This window comes from Ovis aries, chromosome 4 (genome assembly GCF_016772045.2).
Source record: "Ovis aries strain OAR_USU_Benz2616 breed Rambouillet chromosome 4, ARS-UI_Ramb_v3.0, whole genome shotgun sequence".
Taxonomy (NCBI): domain Eukaryota; kingdom Metazoa; phylum Chordata; class Mammalia; order Artiodactyla; family Bovidae; genus Ovis; species Ovis aries.
This window is the reverse complement of record NC_056057.1, coordinates 102,741,026-102,758,845: the sequence shown is the minus strand read 5'-3', so window position 1 is coordinate 102,758,845 and position 17,820 is coordinate 102,741,026. Positions and strand designations below refer to the sequence as shown.

At 41.3% G+C, this 17,820-nt stretch overlaps 1 protein-coding gene across 7 annotated transcripts in view; it reads left to right on the top strand.

Moving 5' to 3' along the window:
- The window catches only part of DGKI (diacylglycerol kinase iota), a 513,862-nt gene that overhangs the window by 244,986 nt on the left and 251,056 nt on the right, over positions 1–17,820 (top strand). For all 7 annotated transcript variants that reach the window (XR_009600539.1, XM_060415131.1, XM_027968850.3 and 4 more), the window contains exons 7-8: positions 5,272–5,343; positions 9,239–9,355. Coding sequence is in view for 6 of the 7 variants with exons in the window: in XM_060415131.1 (XP_060271114.1) it covers positions 5,272–5,343; positions 9,239–9,355 (189 nt within the window). In the remaining variant the exon portion in view is untranslated. The remainder of the gene's footprint in view (positions 1–5,271; positions 5,344–9,238; positions 9,356–17,820) is intronic.

Below are 17,820 nucleotides of genomic sequence, written 5' to 3'. Positions count from 1 at the left end.
TTCTATCCCACTGGATAAGTTTACAAGAGTGCTTTATAGTTTCATTTCAAAGTTTTAATTAAAACATGGTAAATTTTCAATTTTGTTTTTCTGGTAATGATGAACGTTGCATCTAATTAAACTTAGGATGAACATTTTATTAGATATTAAACATAATATGTGTAAAAGAGGATATACAGTTTTCAAAAATGAAAGGAAATATTTGAGCAAAAATGAAGTACTCTGTGTTAAGATGGATATTGATTTAGCCTGAAATAATTCCCTTGGGTTTGCTTTTGTAATACTTTGTGAGTTTTGAATATGCAAGTGGACATGGTGAGGTTTATTTTGCTGTCAGTGGTTAAAGTTTTGGAGGCAAGAGCAGTATCTCTTGGGTTGAATCAAATCATACAGGGACTGGGACTACAGTCAGGAAATTTCCCTCTCCCAAAACTCAGTTAAATAAACAATAAGAAAGTTTGTTTCAAGTAAAGCTCCCTTTCCTGGTTTCAGCCAAGGCTATAAAACTGAGTGCTATTTGGTGTATGCCCTTGGGTGCACAAGAAAAAGAGGCAACAAAGTTCTAGATGCTCAGAATAAATGTTGTTTAAACTTTATTCTAAAAAGCTCAACTGTATCCCTCAAGGTTCTTGGTATTTATAATTCTGAAGTTAGTTAGCTCCAGCGCATCTGACCTCACACCCCTATTTTCCTTGTGGATAGTGATGAATGAAGTAGCCCTTAACAATCAGAGTCAATTGAAATTCAGTTAGGGCATCTATCGGTATCATAATATCAGATTTGGGCCAGCATTTATAAATAGGTAATTAGGCATCTGGCTTTTCTTGCTGTGCTGAGATCCCAGCCAAAACCTGCCCGTGATATCATGGAGGCTCCAGGGTGTTCTCAGTCACTTCAGTCGCTCAGTCGTGTCTGACTCTTTGTGACCCTATGGAGTGCAGCACGCCAGGCCTCCCTGTCCATCACTGACTCCTGGAGTTTACTCAAACCCATGTCCGTTGAGTCGGTGATGCCATCCAACCATCTCATCCTCTGTCGTCCCCTTCTCCTTCTGCCCTCAATCTTTTCCAGCATTAGGATCTTTATAAATGAGTCAGCTCTTTGCATCAGGTGGCCAAAGTATTGGAGTTTCAACTTCAGCATCAGTCCTTCCAATGAATATTCAGGACTGATTTCCTTAGGATAGACTGGTTTGATCTCCTTGCAGTCTAAGGGACTCTCAAGAGTCTTCTCCAACACCATAATTCAAAAGCACCAGTTCTTCGACGCTCAGCTTTCTTTATAGTCCAGCTCTCACATCCATACATGACTACTGGAAAAGTCATAGCTTTGACTAGATGAACCTTTGTTGGCAAAGTAATGTCTCTGCTTTTTAATATGGTGTCTAGGTTGGTCATAACTTTTCTCCCAAGGAGTAAACGTCTTTTAATTTCACCATCTGCAGTCATTTTGGAGCCCCCCAAAATAAAGTCTGCCACTGTTCCCATTGTTTCTCCATCTAATTGCCATGAAATGATGGGACCAGATGCCAATATCTTAGTTTTCTGAATGTTGAGCTTTAAGCCAACTTTTCACTCTCTCTTTCACTTTCATCGAGACTCTTTAGTTCTTCAGCTTCTGCCATAAGGTGGTGTCATCTGCATATCTGAGGTTATTGATATTTCTCCCAGCAATCTTGATTCTAGCTTGTGCTTCCTCCAGCCCAGAGTTTCTCATGATTTACTCTGTGTATAAGTTAAATAAGCAGGGTGACAATATACACCCTTGATGTACTCCTTTCCCTATTTGGAACCAGTCTGTTGTTCCATGTCCAGTTCTAACTGTTGCTTCCTGACCTGCACACAGATTTGTCAAGAGGCAGGTCAGGTGGTCTGGTATTCCCATGTCTTTCAGAATTTTCTACAGTTTATTGTGATCCACACAGTCCAAAGCTTTGGCATAGTCAATAAAGCAGGAGTAGATGTTTTTCTGGAGCTCCCTTGCTTTTTCGATGATCCAGCGGCTGTTGGCAATTTGATCTCAGATTCCTCTGCCTTTTCTAAATCCATCTTGACCATCTGGAAGTTCCAGGTTCATGTATTGCTGAAGCCTGGCTTGGAGAATTTTGAGCATTACTTTACTAGTGTGTGAGATGAGTGCAACTGTGCGGTAGTTTGAGCATTCTTTGGCGTTGCCAGGGTGTTCTACTTCGGTCTTTCTGTTAGATAGTAACCCTGAAGCCATGGCCACTGTGACTATGCCAAACTAGGGTCTGAAACAGAGAGCAAATTGCCACGAGGCTCATTTCCAAGGGACCCACCACAACTACATAAACACAGTACCCAGCGCCCCCGTTGAGGCTGGCCTGGGGGCTTGTGTCTGCTCTCAGCCAGGCTCTCAGGGCCGCACTGGACAGGCTCTGCTTCCCCCTGAAGTCAGAAGGCCAATAGTCGGTAGAGAGATGAGCTAATACAATTGAATAGAGCATTGCTAGTCACACATATGATAGTGGAGGACTGTTAGCAAGAAGTTAGAAGAGGTTCCAGCAGTAAATGTGCTCCTTCTGTGTACTGTGTTATAAAGGACTTTTCAAATGCATTGCTTTATTGGATGCTTATAACTACTCAGTGGTGTTGGAGAGGTTTGTATTTTTATGACCACTTCCAGATGGATGAAGGAAGAAGACAGAAGGGTTAAGTGATTTGCCGTGTCTATAGCCTTTGGAGGAGAGTTTAATGAGGAGGGCCATATTTTCAGGTGTTTTGGGTTAGGGTTTTGAAATCTGGATAGCATGAACTTTGTAGTTGGATCATAGTGTGGTAGCAGTGACTTTCTTGTTCAGGTAATCAGAAAATATTCCTGCCATCCCTATGCTAAGTTGTAAAGATTTATTAAGAAATGTTGCAAGGACTTCTCCCAGAGAACTTACAGTTCCACTGTAGAACATACATGCACATAAACTATTTCTGTTAGGCAGTAATAACACTCAGGTGCCGGGGACTGTGTGGGCCGCGGCTGACCGGGACAGCAGTAAGCCTGTGGATGCCAACCTGTCCTAAAATTCTGTCCCTGTTTGTTTTACAGAAGTGCATCCTTTACTGGGGAAATGCTCTGTCACCTCTGTCAACGAGAATATCAAGACTCGTTGTTTGTAGGGGTAGAGGGGGATGAGTATGTTTGGTGACCATTTTCAGTTATTCATTAGGAGGGCTCATGGGGCTCAGAGTATATTCCCTTCTCCAGGAAATCTGCCCAACCCAGGGATCGAACCCCAGTCTCCCACATTGCAGATGGATTCTTTACCAGCTGAGCCCCAAGGGGGAAGCCCAAGAATACTGGAATGGGTAGCCTATCCCTTCTCCAGCAGATCTTCCCAACCCAGGAATCGAACTGGGGTCTCCTGCATTGCAGGCGGATTCTTCACCAACTGAGCTATGTGGGAAATATTACTCACAGCTGTGATTTATTATAACAAACAGCTACAAAGCAGAGTCAACAGAGGAAAAGAACATGGGATAAGGTCCTGCCGAAACCAAGTGTAAAGCACCAGAAGCCTTCTGACAGTTGCAAAGGATGCACTTAATTTTTCCAACACAGACTGTGACAACTTGTGTGAAATACTATCTCCTGGGTCTCATCTGAGACTTGGTGGTCAGGTTTTTCTTAGGGGTCTGGTGACATAATCACCTCCTGCCCAGCACATACTCAGCCTCCAGACTCCAGAAGGAAAGCAGCTGTTCATACACCAGGGGGTTTGTACCAACAATTCAGGCACAGTGAGCCACCCTCAACTGGGGAACCCCTCCTGAAATTCAAGTTCCCTAATGCCAGCCAAGGACCCACACTGCAAGCAGGCTTTTGTGAGGATAGCAGACACATGCTTGTTTTGTGAATGCCTCTGCACTGAGCGATTCTATAATCGCTTAAGTTGTTGAGAAAAGGATATTGATGGAGAAACTTTTCGGGATCCAGGGAAGTCCGATGTTAAGAAGAGGTCACATTTCTTGAAGTGGGATTTGAGGTTGGACAAAAAAGAGAAGGATTCAAGGTGGAATTGCAGAGCACCAAGGTTTGACCCTGGTCCCAGTCTCCTGTCCACGTGCAGGAGATGGAGAGGAAGAAGGAGAATTGAGATGTGTTTTAGGAAATCAGGAGAGGCTAGAGGACCACAAAGGAGGAAATGCTCATTAGTATATAAAATGCTGCAAACAGGTAGGAATTACGGGGACTGCAAAAATGCTGCTAGGACTTCTTTTAGTAATGTGTAAATTGGCTTTCTTTAAACTTAAAGTTATCTGTACACATTAAGCAAGACATGCAGCTCATTGCCTTTAAAGCTTTCCTGCCCATCACATCTTTCTATTTGCTTTGGGTCACTTAAAAAGCTTTAAGAGTTTTGGGTCATTGATCTGCATTAGTTTGTTTGGCTTAGATTTCACAGGCAGATAGAAATGCGTGAGCTTTGGGAAAGCTAAAAAAAAATTTCCTTGAGAGTTACTGCGTACTTCTCTCTGGTAATTATTTAGGGACAACAGCGGCCAAAAAGCGTCTCTTCTTTCTCTGATGGAAAAGTAATTCTGTTTGTTCATTAAGAGGATTGTGTTTGCCATTCCATTAATCTCATTGCCGTTTGCTGGCGAAAAATGGAAATTGAAAGCTGCTTGTTTTGAGTCCTGACATCCCAAGGGGATGATGAGAGTGTTTGAATTTCCTTCTCCACCCTTGGACGTCTCCCAGACTCTCACTTCTAGGGCACCTGACTGTCTCCTGCTTCCTTTCTCTCATTGTGGCTTCTTGATGGTACGGTTGTGTAGGACCTCTGAGATGGATAACCACTGTTAAAAAAAAAATCATGTGAACCAATAGAGGCTTCTTTTTAACTTAAAAATGCACCAGAACCTCATTTACTTGGTGGAGGGTCAATGATTTGGGGACTTCCCTGGCAGCCCAGTGGGTAAGACTCTGCCTTCCAGGGCACAGGGCACAGGTTCAGTCTCTGGTCAGGGAACTAAGATTCCACATGCCACACAGTGCAGTCAAAGAAAAAAAAGGTTTTGTGGCTGACTTTGAGTGCTAGTGGTAACGCAAATACTGGTGCCTCCTCTCTCACACTTTAGAGAATTTGGTGATAGGAAAGGTGGTAGAAGGTGGAGATGTAGGTGCCCGCTGTGGCATTTGCTGTCTCAATTCCCTTAAGCCTGGCCTTACTGACTTCCTTGGACTTCAGGAGGACAGATGCATACTCGATTGGAAGTGGTTTTTAATTCTCTGTCTCTTGTTCTGATATTCTAGGGCTTCCAGCAAAAATTCTCCTTCCACAGTAAGGAGATTGTGGCTATCAGCTGTTCCTGGTGTAAGCAGGCGGTAAGTTTGGGGATAAGATAAAACAAAGTGGGCTCCTGTTTTCTCAAAGTAGAATTATGTCATGGCTGGAGTTCCTGTCTGTAAGTGGAACATTATCCTAATTTATGTATTATTTCTCTCATAGGATCTGTGGAGGAAGAAAGACACATTAGAACTGTAGAATCATAGGATAAATGAGCTGCAAGAAACTAGAAATTAACCCTTTTATTTATATACATTGAAACCTGGAATCCCACTTCAGAAAATCCCCTCCTGATTCTATCTCTGAGTCTAGAATGGAGGGATTTTCACTCCAGGGCCACTTGCCCCGTAGTACACTAGGTCATCGATGACGACTTGTATAGAAGGAAGTTGCGACCTTAGATAATCCCTCTGACAAAGCAGTTCAGACATCTTGGTTCTTCTGTTTTTGATGTGGGTGCATTTTTTTCTTAATGGGACTGTGTTAGGATTAGAGTGGGCTTATATTCTTCCTTAGGTTTGGACGTTGTTATAGTTGGCTGTATGCTCATTGAAATGTTACTCTTTCTTATATTTGAACATGGATACTCATATGGATCCAATGATAATTTCCCTTTTTACTTTCCCTCTCTTCTCTTTTTTTCATTTTTTAACAGCTCTGTCCCAACCAGATGGTTCAAATTTTTTTTTTTTTTTTTTGGTCTATGAACCTATTTTTTTCTTTAGCTAGACAATGGAGACTGACTCACAAGTTAGCAAACTGTGGCTTATAAACCAAATTTGACTGCTGCCTGTTTTTGTAACTAAAGTTTTATTGGAACGCAGCCATGCCCATCCTTTATGTATTGCCTCTGGCTACTTTTTTGCTCCAGCAGCAGAGTTGAATAATGCATCAGAAACAATATGGCCCCATAAGACTAAAATATTTACTATCCAGTCCTTTTATAGAAACAATCTGGACCCCTGCTCTAATCTCTCAATTTACTGGTTTTTTAAACTGTCTTTGTAATTGGGATATATTGTCCCCTCACTGCACAGTCAACCTGGAAATAAAGTGCTGTGCTGTTTAAGCTTAAGGGTTAAGGCTGTGCAGATAAACTTCAGACTTCCAGGTGGCTTAGGGGTAAAGAATCCGCCTGCCAACACGCAAGAGACGCAGGGTGCATTGGTTGGAAAGATCCCCTGGAGGAGGGTGTGGCAACCCACTCCAGTATGCTTGCCTGGAGAATCCCATGGGCAGAGGAACCTGGTGGGCTACAGTCCACGGGTTCACAAAGAGTCGGATATGATTGACTGAAGCAACTTAGCCCATGCACTGCACACATTGGCTTTATCTAGTCCCCAAGGCAGGAGTGGAAGATGCATTTACTTGAAACACAGGAAATTGGCTTTTTTTTTGTGGGTGAAAAACCTTTGCATCTTTGCAGTTCCATCAGGTTCAATCTAATAATTTCTCTGGCATATTTTCACTAGCCCCCTCGTGTCAGGAGGATCTGCTGTTACTTGGTAGGGACACCTTGGTCGGGAAAGTTCAGTGTTTGCTGCATCACCCTCCTGGCACGTTTTTTGTTCTTGGCATTTCTATCTCCTTTCAGTTAATTGTTTTACAAGTAGTCTTCGTGCTTCTGTTCAAGAACATGTTCACAAATATAAGGGAACATGTTTCCTTTCACTCAAGGAACTGTGCAAATGCCAGTTGTGCAGTTCCAACTGCACTTTGCTTGGAAAGGAAGAAGCAGGTTTAGGCCCTCGGGGTCCCCGACACTGTCTATGCTTGTTGTTTCCCTGATCTGGTGAGACGACACTTGCCAAGTAGCATCCACGTGGCCTTAGATAGGCTGCACATGCTGCTACCCTGTAGCTGCCAGGTTGTGGTTAGATGGTTGATCCCAGGTCATTTAATCTGGAAACTGTCCTGCTTAACAGTGAACTCATATGCTTTCTTTTCTTGAATCTGTAGTCCAATCAAATCACTAAAAAAACAGCTTTCACTTGACCCTTGTGGCAGAGTTTTGATCATTTCTTTGTATCTTTGGGGGCTTCCCTGGCGGCTCAGTTGGTAAAGAATTCACCTGTAATGCAGGAGACCCGGGTTTGACCCCTGGGAAGATCCTCTGGAGGAGGGCATGGCAACTCACTCCAGTAATCTTGCTTGGAAAATCCCCATGGACAAAAACCTGGCTGGCTACAGTCCATGGGGTTACAAAGTTGGACACAGTTGAGCGACTAATCACAGCATGTGTATTGTTGAGTTTCCCAGGGCCCCACGTTGTAGAAGTTGATTTTTCAAGGACTAAAAATACAAAACTTTTTAAGACAGATTATGGTGGTGGTGTATTTTAACACTATAGGTAATTCTTTCTAGGATATATGATGTCAAACAATTAAGTGCCTTCTGTGGGCACTTCCTGTAGCAGAAAATAAAACTGTATTTGGGAGCCGGGTTTCATGTATTCAGGTCCTGACTCTACCCCTTAAAAGTCATGCAGTTTTAGACACATGTCTTAGTCTCTCCAGAGTACTCAGGTGTAAATTGTGAGAGTTGGAGTCGGCAGTCTCTGAGATTTCTGCCACGTTAGAGATGCAACGGCTATTCATATGAGGGTTTACTTGAATTGTTAAAATTATTATTTTTTTAATTATTTTAATTGGAGGATAATTACTTTGCAATATTGTGTTGCCAACAATACTACATGCCGGGCAGCAAAGGAGACACACGTAAAGAACAGACTTTTGGACTCCGTGGGAGAAGGAGAAGATGGGATGACTTGAGAGAAAATGACTTTTTAAAGAAAGAATTCGAATGACATTTCTCTGGTATATCAAATTGTTTGCAAATCACAAACAATTTAGGGAGAATTATTTATTATCTTATTAATTAGTGTTTCATGCTTAATTGATTTAGTAATTTGCCACTGGATCATGTCAGATCTTGAAGCTACTCAGTGGTAAAGATAAAATTGCCCTGATGTGATGTAATTGGGGTGGCTATATTTGACAGTTTTCCTGAGACAGTCCTAGTTTATGTCTGCTGTTCCAACATAATTATTGTCTCTGCTCCCTTTCATTCTTAAAATTGTTTCAGTTAAGATGATAAATTACGTGGTCACATTAAGTATAATCTAAGTAGCAGCTACTGTTAATTTTTTTTTAATCACTATGATTAAAATTTTAGAGCCCATAATTGTATAATGGGGATTTGATGTTTATTAGAAAACAAATGCTAGCACACATTATTATCACTTTACAGTCACAAAAAAGAAAAAAAAAATTACTGGAAATGTAATTGGCCTAAGGTTACTCGTCCATTGGGGTATATAGCTAAGCCCCTGGAACCTAGGTATGGTTATTATCATTAGTCTATATTGACTTCCTTCCTTTCAAAAATCAAAAGCACTTTAGATTTGCCAAGTGTGCTTGGGCCATTATTTTTTCAGCAGCTTTAGACAAACCCGGCAGAAGCAGTCTCTTTGTTTCTTCTCTAACAACTCTCTAGAAGAGACAATTTTTTTTTTTTCTGGGTCCCTTACACTGGATGCTTGTCTTCATTTCCTTCTCAACATTATTCCAAATCAGCCAAGTCTGTGAGGAGCACAAGCCAAGTGAAACAAAATTATGTGCAAAGTTAGCCTTTCTAGAATCCTCCAAGTCTCTAACATTTTTAATGTAAATATCCTATAAAAGGTTATCAAGTTTCAGCTGGTCTATAAACTGAGTTCTTGTAATCAGTTGCTATCAGTTTATAAAGTAGAATGAGTTTGTAATCTGGTCTCTTAAGTTCCTGGGGCTGGTTGGGCAGTGATGGGGAGCGTGGGACCTCTGTGTGTGTGTGTGCACGCGAGCGTGTGCTAAAGTATGCACACGTGCACTTGTTCCTTCTTGCGGCGGCATTTCCCTCCGTGCAGAATTGTTAACTGGCCTGTCTTTCCTTCAGTTTCACAATAAGGTGACCTGCTTCATGCTGCACCAGATTGAGGAACCCTGCTCCCTGGGGGCTCACGCTGCTGTTATTGTTCCGCCCACTTGGATCATTAAGGTGAAGAAACCTCAGGTAACTGCCGGGACCCTGGTGTTGCTGGGCCAGCTCAGAGAAAAAGGAACTGCTGCTTCTTGCTTTTCTCCCCTCAACGAGGCTCTGGGTTCCTACAATCTCTGCTCACTCCTCCCCACAGGCCCATGCTTAGCTTCTCAGTTCATTCCGTTAGCCCATCCCTGTACTGCAGTTGGGCTCTCTCATGGAACCAGCCTCTTCTTCCTAAAGAAATCAGAGTTTCACAGCAGGAGTGCTTGCTCCCCATTCAGATGCTAATATGTATTCTCTCGCCCGGGCGCTCTGCTGAGTTCCTTAAAGCCCTTTGGTGAGCGGTGCGTGCAGCTGATTCTTATACGACTCTCTTCTCTTGCAGCCTGGGCAACCCCAGGGAGTGACTGTGAGGGCGCACGGTGGTGCAGGCTTCAGTGTTGGGTTGCGATTCCTACCACTTCCAACCCCAACGCAGACTGTGGGTCATGACCTTCCCCAGTACACGAGGCCTGCTTAGAGAGCAACACTCTTTCCTTAAGGCAAAGTAGAATTTATCCTCTTAACAGCTAATCTCATTCTGTATTCAAGCCTCCTTGTACTTTCTGCATTGCAGGCTGATTTTTAGGTCTGAGCCACCAAGAAGCTCTTTTGTACGTGTGTTTCCCCTTAAAATTCAGCACTCTGTCCAATTGTTTTATAGTAAACATTCAGTTAAATCAACACGTTTTCATCAAAAACCTTGATGGTATCAAGAAGGCTACTAAGCACTGTGAATGTAATACCTGATCTTTGCTCTGAAGAACCATGTAATTACTTTAAGGAAAGATCAGGGAGAGCTTCATGAAGCAGGTGGGTTTTATTCTGCTTCCTTAAAGGTGAATGGGACTTAGATCAGTGGAGAAGAAAATAACATGCAGGAGAATGGCAGGAGCAAGTATACTTTGTCCAAAATTATATCCATGGGGCTGTGAGACTAGATTGACTGCAGAGGAAGGTTTATGTAGGGGGTGAGTAAAAGGGACGGGCATAAGATTGTTCAGGCCTGACTCAGAGGAGATTTTTGCTCCGTGCAAACTTTATCCTTTAACAAAGGAATGATTGAGTAAAATTTTATATATAAATAAATAAATATATATATACATATATATAAAATATAATTGTTTAACTAGTACGAGTATGTAGGATGACCTAGTGGTATGGGATTTTGGACGACTGAAGATAAAACAGGAAAACCAGAAGACACTATCACTCTGCAGAGAAACTCCAAGTTTACTTTTGCAAACTTTAAAAGATCTTTAGGTTGTGGAAATTTGCAAACAAGTGAAGAGAAAGAGATGATCATAATGAATTCTATAACCATGAACGTTTCTGCTGCTGCTGTTTCATCTGTCCCTTGCCACGCCGTATTGTTCTTTTCATAATTGAATTTGTTTTGAGATTCCCATGCAGTTCTAAGAAACAGCGCAGAAGGAACCCGTGTATCTGTTGCAAACTTGCTCCTCATGGTGCCACCTTGTAGTGTCAGGGTATAACATCAGAACCAGGATGCCGACACGATCAGTGGAGACAGAACAATTCCATCACCATCAGTGGCCTTCTGTTACCCTTTCGCTGCCACATCCATGCTTCCTCTGGCCCCACCCCCTTTACTCTGTCTTCTTGAAAGTGCAAGTCTCCCTTTTTTCCTTTTGCTAGGGTATTTTAAAGCAAAGTTTAGCATACCATTTAATCTATAAATGCTGCCTTTTGTTTCCCAGAAAGATACTACTTCAGAAAGACAATTCCATACCATTACTTCACCCATCAAAATTAATTAATTTGAGGTGGCATCTTTAAATTATTTTCTGATTGTTTTAAATATATCTTTTTTACAGTTATTTTTTCAGACTAAGATCCAAAGTCTACAACTTCCTTTTTGTTGACTGATCTCTTAAATCTCTTTTAATCTATAGCACTCTGCTCTCTTATTTTTCCTGCCAGTTATTTATTGAATAAATAGGGTCACTTTACCTACAGCATAGCTCATATTTTAATTTTGACTGATTGTATCCTTATTGTGCTTTAAAATCATTTAAATCCTCATTTAAAATCACGGCCCATATTTCTTACAAAAATATTTAGATGTAAGGACTGAGATTCCGGTTTAATTTCTTGGCAAAAGGACTGTATGGGTATTGATGTCTTTTTCTGTAGTGTTGCTTTTAATGGAACATAATACCAGATTGTTCACTGTTAGTGGTGTTAGGATTCAGAAACTGTCATCCTAATCCATTTGTTATAAATTTGTCCTTCTGTCTTTCATCTGTAATTTTATCCATTACAGATTGTTGCCTAAATCTTTTATTTCATTGGGTTTTGTTAAAGGGTGATTTTCCAATTTTTACTCTTCAATTTTTAGCTACAGTTTTTCTATGAAGAGACCTTGACCTTATTACCCGCAAATGTAATACATAACAGATGCTTTTGAGTTTGCCTTTGTTTGTAAATTTTCATAATAACAAGTTGGTATCTTAGCAACTTTTATTAGGTAGCTGATTGGTGGGAATGGTTTTTGGAAAGTAGTTCAGAGTCAGGATGCTAAAGTCCAAAATTTTTTAATAAGCCACCTTTTTATTCCCATCTATGATTCAGGACATTGTGATAATAAGAATGAAAGCGAACATTTATTGAATGCTTTGCATGTGTTACATATTTTAAGTACTATACATTTAGTATCTCATTGTTACAGTGCTCTTGTTAGCCCCATTTCACAGCTGATGAATGTGAGGAATAGAAAAGTCAAACAAATTAGCTGGGGCTATACAGTTATTGGTGTGAGATGTATTTGAACCCATAAATTGTGATTCTGAAATCCAAGCTCTTAATGATATATCATGCTTCTTTACCATGTTGCTAAAACCAGCCTTGATGAATTAGATAACTTTAAAAATTTTGGTGGTCCCTTCTCCCCTGGGTCCCAAAGTCATCAAGTAATTTAACTAATCAAGTTCTATAGAAAAGGTGGTGTATAATGAGCCTGAGGGGGCAGAGTGGCAATAGGGTAGTGGTGAAGCGCTCTGGTTTGCGAACCAGGCAGCCTGGACTCATAACTTTGCCCTGCCACTTAATAACTTATTTCATCTCAACTTAATCTCTTCTACTTCAGTTTCTCCTCTGTAAAGGGTAAATAATACTCGTACCTATTTCATAGAGCTTTTTTGAGGACTGGTGAGCTAAAACACGTAAAATAACACGCAGAGAACAGTACGTGGCTCATTGTAGCCACTCAGATTTTAGCTCTTGCTGTTTTCCTTCTTATTGACTTTTAGGAGCACAAGGTGTCAGGTGAAGCTGTGCAACAACAGATGACAGTGGGACAGTCAAACAGGGGTCAGGATAGACGTTACTGACCCCTGAACCTTCTGTGTTACAGCGAAAGCAGACGTGAAGAGGGTGAGAGAGAGACCCAGTGCAGGGGGTAGAAAGAGCCAAGAGTAGGGGCCGTAGCATCGTATCTACGGTGTTTCCAAGTGCACCTCGAAGTCTTACTGTAGCTGTTGTATTTCACACCAGAGTGGGATTGTATATTCACTAGCCCAGTTTTTCCCAGGGAAGACAGTCAAGACCTGCTCATTTACTAAATAAAAGAATAGAAGAAGACAGGGAGAATATCCACACCTAGAAAATGGAAGGAGGAGGAGGAGGGGAATGTTTGCTAGACAGAGAACTATGGTAGCATGAAGTTTCATTATTAAAAAATGAAAAGAAAAATAGGGCAGTCATCAGTGTTCAATTCTGTAGACATGAGAAAAATACCAAGGGCTGAGAGAAGTCCCTGTGTTTGGAACCAGATCATCAATAAGTCAAAGCTGTAGTTTTGTAGAGTATAGGGCATGGGTGGCAACCTGTTACAAATGGTGTGGAAGCAATAAGATTAGAGAATTTATTTGGAGACATTGGGTGGGAAATCTTTTTTTTTGAAAGGAAAATTTGGAAAGTAGATGGAAAACAGCAGGTAAAATGCTTTCTGAGCATTTAGAGCTTTATGTATCTTTCCACCTGTACCATATATTTCTGTGTTTTCCCACTGGGGCTTCCCTGATGGCTCAGTGAGTAAAGAATCTGCCTGTAATGCAGGAGCTGCAAGAGGCAGAGGTTCAATTCCTGGGTCAGGAACGATACCCTGGAGAAGGAAATGGCAACCCACTCTAATATTCTTGCCTGAAAAATCCCATGGACAGAGGAGCCTGGTGGGCTACAGTCCAAAGGGTTGCAAAGAGGCAGACACGACTGAGCACAAGCACCTACCTACCTGTTTTTCTGACACTGCTTAATGATGATAATGGAGAAGAACCTTAATTGAATTAAGTAAGTGTTTAATTAACCACATTCGAAGATGCTGTTACCTGCAGCGGGAGGTCCAAAGATGAATCAGATGTTCATTTGATGTCCACAAAGAGTGTACTTCCCAGGGAGGAAAAAGACACAACTGTCTAAATCATTGGTTGGAGTCTTTGTGAATTTGATTCTGGAGAGGAATTCAGCCACAAGTAAATCCTTAATATTGGGTTGGCCAAAAAATTTGTTCAAGTTTTTTCCCTAACATCTTATGGAAAAACACAAATGAGCTTTTTGGCTAACCCACTGAAAGAGTAGTTTTCAGATGTCTGGGAAGGGATATCTATTTGACCGGTGTGCATCTCATGGGAGAGACACATATATGGAGGTGAAAGGAAGGGGCCAGAGAGTTGGGTTGCATCAGCCCTGCTCACTGAGACGCATACACATCTAAGGCGCAAAGGGGCCACCTAAGATGTAGAAACACGGTGGAGACCTGGAGCAAAACTGAGCTGCCTCAGTCATGGAGAACAGTCTAGGCTCAGTGGAAAATCTGGCCTGTGTGCTTGGTCTTGAAGGATGTGGGCCACATCCCTGGCAAGAGGGATGAGGAAGGGTGATGTGAGCCAATAGGATCTAACTGAGAACAGCAGTGAAGATGGGTCATGAGATACAGTCGGCTTTATTTGTGATGTTTGTGTCTAAATAAATGGCTCTACAGAAGAGTAAAGGAAATTTACTGGAGTGTATTATGGTCTGAAAAAGTGGGTTGTAAAGAGATGGAATTAAACCATATATTTTCATTCACTGTGGAAAGACGGTGGATTCTGAGTGGATAATGACTCTGTGACCAGCTGTGGAGTTGGGCTCTGTGTGAAAGCTTGCTGGATGATTTGCTAGGTTTCATCACCAAATTACTTGGCGAGACCTGGAAGTGAAAAGATGATGGAAGGTAGATAACTGAAAGGAGTTAAAATGAAAAAAAAAAAAATTTTAGTGACCAAGCCTCAATCAGTGAATATAAAGTTCAAGTTATATTTGAAGTTACAAATGTCAGTGTTTGTCCTCTGGACTGAAAATGTTAGAGGATAGTGCTTTGGGTGAATGAATTAAAGATATTCAAATACTAGTGCAGGCACTTGGAGCTGATGGAGCAAGACTCATGTGGCATGAACTTTTTGTGAGGTCAGATTTGTGGGGGGACCCTAGAGGTATGTGTTTTTAATAAATAACATTGTTCTCTACTTAATGTTTCAAACTTTGGCTTTTCTATTAGCAAAATCATAGGGAAAAGTCTATATTAATACATATATATTTGATTCCTTTTAAACTGCTGTGGATATTTTATAGTTGATTTAAGCAAATTCCCTCCCAATGGATATCTATATTATTTCTAATGGTCTGTTTATAAAAATGTCACAATCAACTCCTACCTAGCCTTGTATGGGCTTTCTCCATTCTAGTCCTTATTCCTTATGATTGGATTATCTTAAAATGCTAGGGCTCCCATGGTATGTCATAGCAATGACCAACAATCTCCCTCAATGCCCAATGCCAAAGACTTCCTTTGGTCAATCTAAATGTCACACTTGCTGTGTGAAACAAGTTGCTGTGATTTGGCCAAATATGCCTGAGAAGCTGCTGAGACCCTGTCCTTAACTTTGGAGTAAGTTTTCCTGATTCTTCTGCTTGCCTGTCCTTATAACAACCATTGCTGCAATGCTAAAGCTGGAGCAGGGCAGAGTGAGACTATCCTTTCATAGACAAAGTCCACGGAGCGCCCTCTTGTTATCCATCAGAGTTTTGTCCAGCGTGTGAATGGTGGAAGACGTCATCTAGGATGATGAAGTGAGATATGGTATCTTTAGACCTGTTATTATAATTGATCCTTTGCGATCCTGTCACCTGAAGAAATCCCAAGAGTTAATAAGAGTAGTAAGTTGGGTTTCATTCACAGTGGAATGATTCACCCGTAGGATTTCATAACAGCCCAGGAAGGCGTCATAACTGTGATAAAGATTGTGTTGATAGGATTATTTTTGTGGCAAGGTAATCCTGTGCCACAATACCTGGGACAAGAAAACAAGAATCCTTTATCTTAGGAATTTCACAAAAGAGTGGGCACAGAATGTACGGGGTGAATGCTGTTGGGATCAGAAGAATGTAAAAATCCAGACAAGAGCACTACGTTTTGCTGTTTGGACAGTTGAACTTGCAGAATCAACCCTTTGCACCACTGAGTTAGCTGCTTTTGATAACAGTGCTGCTTTGTTTTAGAACCCAGGAAAAGTATTAAAGGTTTCTTGGCTGTTTTGTCAACAATTCTAGATAATAACATCTCGGTATAATTTTTTCATTCTTGGGAACCATGTTTATTTAACTCTCACAAGACTGACCAGGCAGAGTAAGTGATATTGTGGATTAGCAAGGCTTGAAGACTTGTCTTGGCCAAAACACAGCCTGAATCTGCCTTCGCATCCATCTGTTCCTCACTGAATTAAGCTGCCTTCTAAAAGAAGTGATGTCCTGAGACAGAGATACATGTTTACACAAGGACAGAAAGAAGCCTGGGGAACTTGGAGGTGTGGAGTTCCATAATGCTTATCGTTTGCTCTTTGACCATCTGTAGGGAGGTAAGCTTACTCAGAGCTCACGTACAAGCGTCCAGGTACTGTAAGTCAACCACTGTGCTTGAGCTTTCCCCCTTCTTGTTCTGTGAGATGAAGGCCTCAGGTGCGTGTGGCTTGGTGAGGTTTGGAAGCATTTGCATCTGTGTTTAAAACAAAGGCCATTTTTGTCTGTCTGTTCCCTATGAGAGCTGAGTCCCCTGCCTACTCCTTTTTCAGACATGCAGCCTTATTTTGGTATGTTTTTCTAACCCTCTTTTCAAACACACTTGATCAGCAGGATCACCTGAAGAACTGTGATTTCTGTGATCAAGCAAGTTGAGGAAACAGTCCCTCAACTTGGTTCATGTGCCCTGTCTCTTGAAGTTTAATTATTGAGTCCTGTCCAGAGCCGAGGCCCATAGTATGTTCCTGTAAGTGTTGGTGTCCCACATTGCTCTTGGCACTAAGTCAATGAAAATGAAATAAATTAGGAAACAGTCACCACTTCCTAAGGACCCTTTATGAAATTAGGGAAGACTCAGTCAGTGTCGTGAATTATAAAAATACTGACTTATTATTTCCACAATGATGTGGGTGCCTACTGTGTGCCAGGCATTGGTGCTGGGGATATATAGCCATCAGAGGCAACTGATAACATTGATCAAAGTGTTTCTCACGGGATGGATACCAGGTTAACTACTTTACATGCATTTTTTTTTCATTTAAACTCCACAACTGTCCTTTGAGGTAGGTATTATCACCTTCCTTTGAAAATTAAGAAACCTAATTCAAAAGTTTGACTTGGCCAAGGTTATGGAGCTAGTAACAGAGAGGTTCAGAATTCAGTCTGTCAAATCCCACATCTCACAGTTCTTACCCCAGTGATTGGCTTTACTCTACGCAGTACATACAGCTCCTCATTCTACCTTTTGCACTTCAGGCAGAGGTTCTCAATGCTGGCCACACTGGAATTCCCCAGGAGCTTTTATTATTTTATTTTATTCTATTCCATCCTGTCGTAATCTATTCTATTCTGGGGAGCTTTTAAAAAGTATCTTTGCCTGGGCTTCACCCTAAACAAATTAAATAAGAATATTTGTTGGGGCCCAGGTACCAACACTCAAAGCATCATGAATTGCCATAAGTAATAGACGCTGCTTCTGCCAATCTAATAGTTTTCAGCACTCTCCTTGGAATATTTGACTGAGTAAGCATTTAAAAGTTCCAAGTAATTGTTCTTCCCTTTTAATAAAATTGGAAGTAGTCAAAATATAGCAAATACTCAAAGACTGCAGAAGTTTCCCAAAGAGGGACATGATAATAGATCCAGTTAAAGAGGAATTTGGAAACTTGGAGATCTATTTGCAGGAGAAAAATAGTCTAAAGTGAGTGATGAGAAATCACCTGGCATCGGGAACACCCATGAACTTCTGGATTTCTTTTCTGGTGAGATTCAGAAAACCTGAAGACTCTTTTAATCTGATGGGGGAAGAAAACCTTGGGACAAATGGTGGTTCAAGAAAGTTTCCTTCATCCTTGGTGAGCACAGGCCACAAATCAACTTTT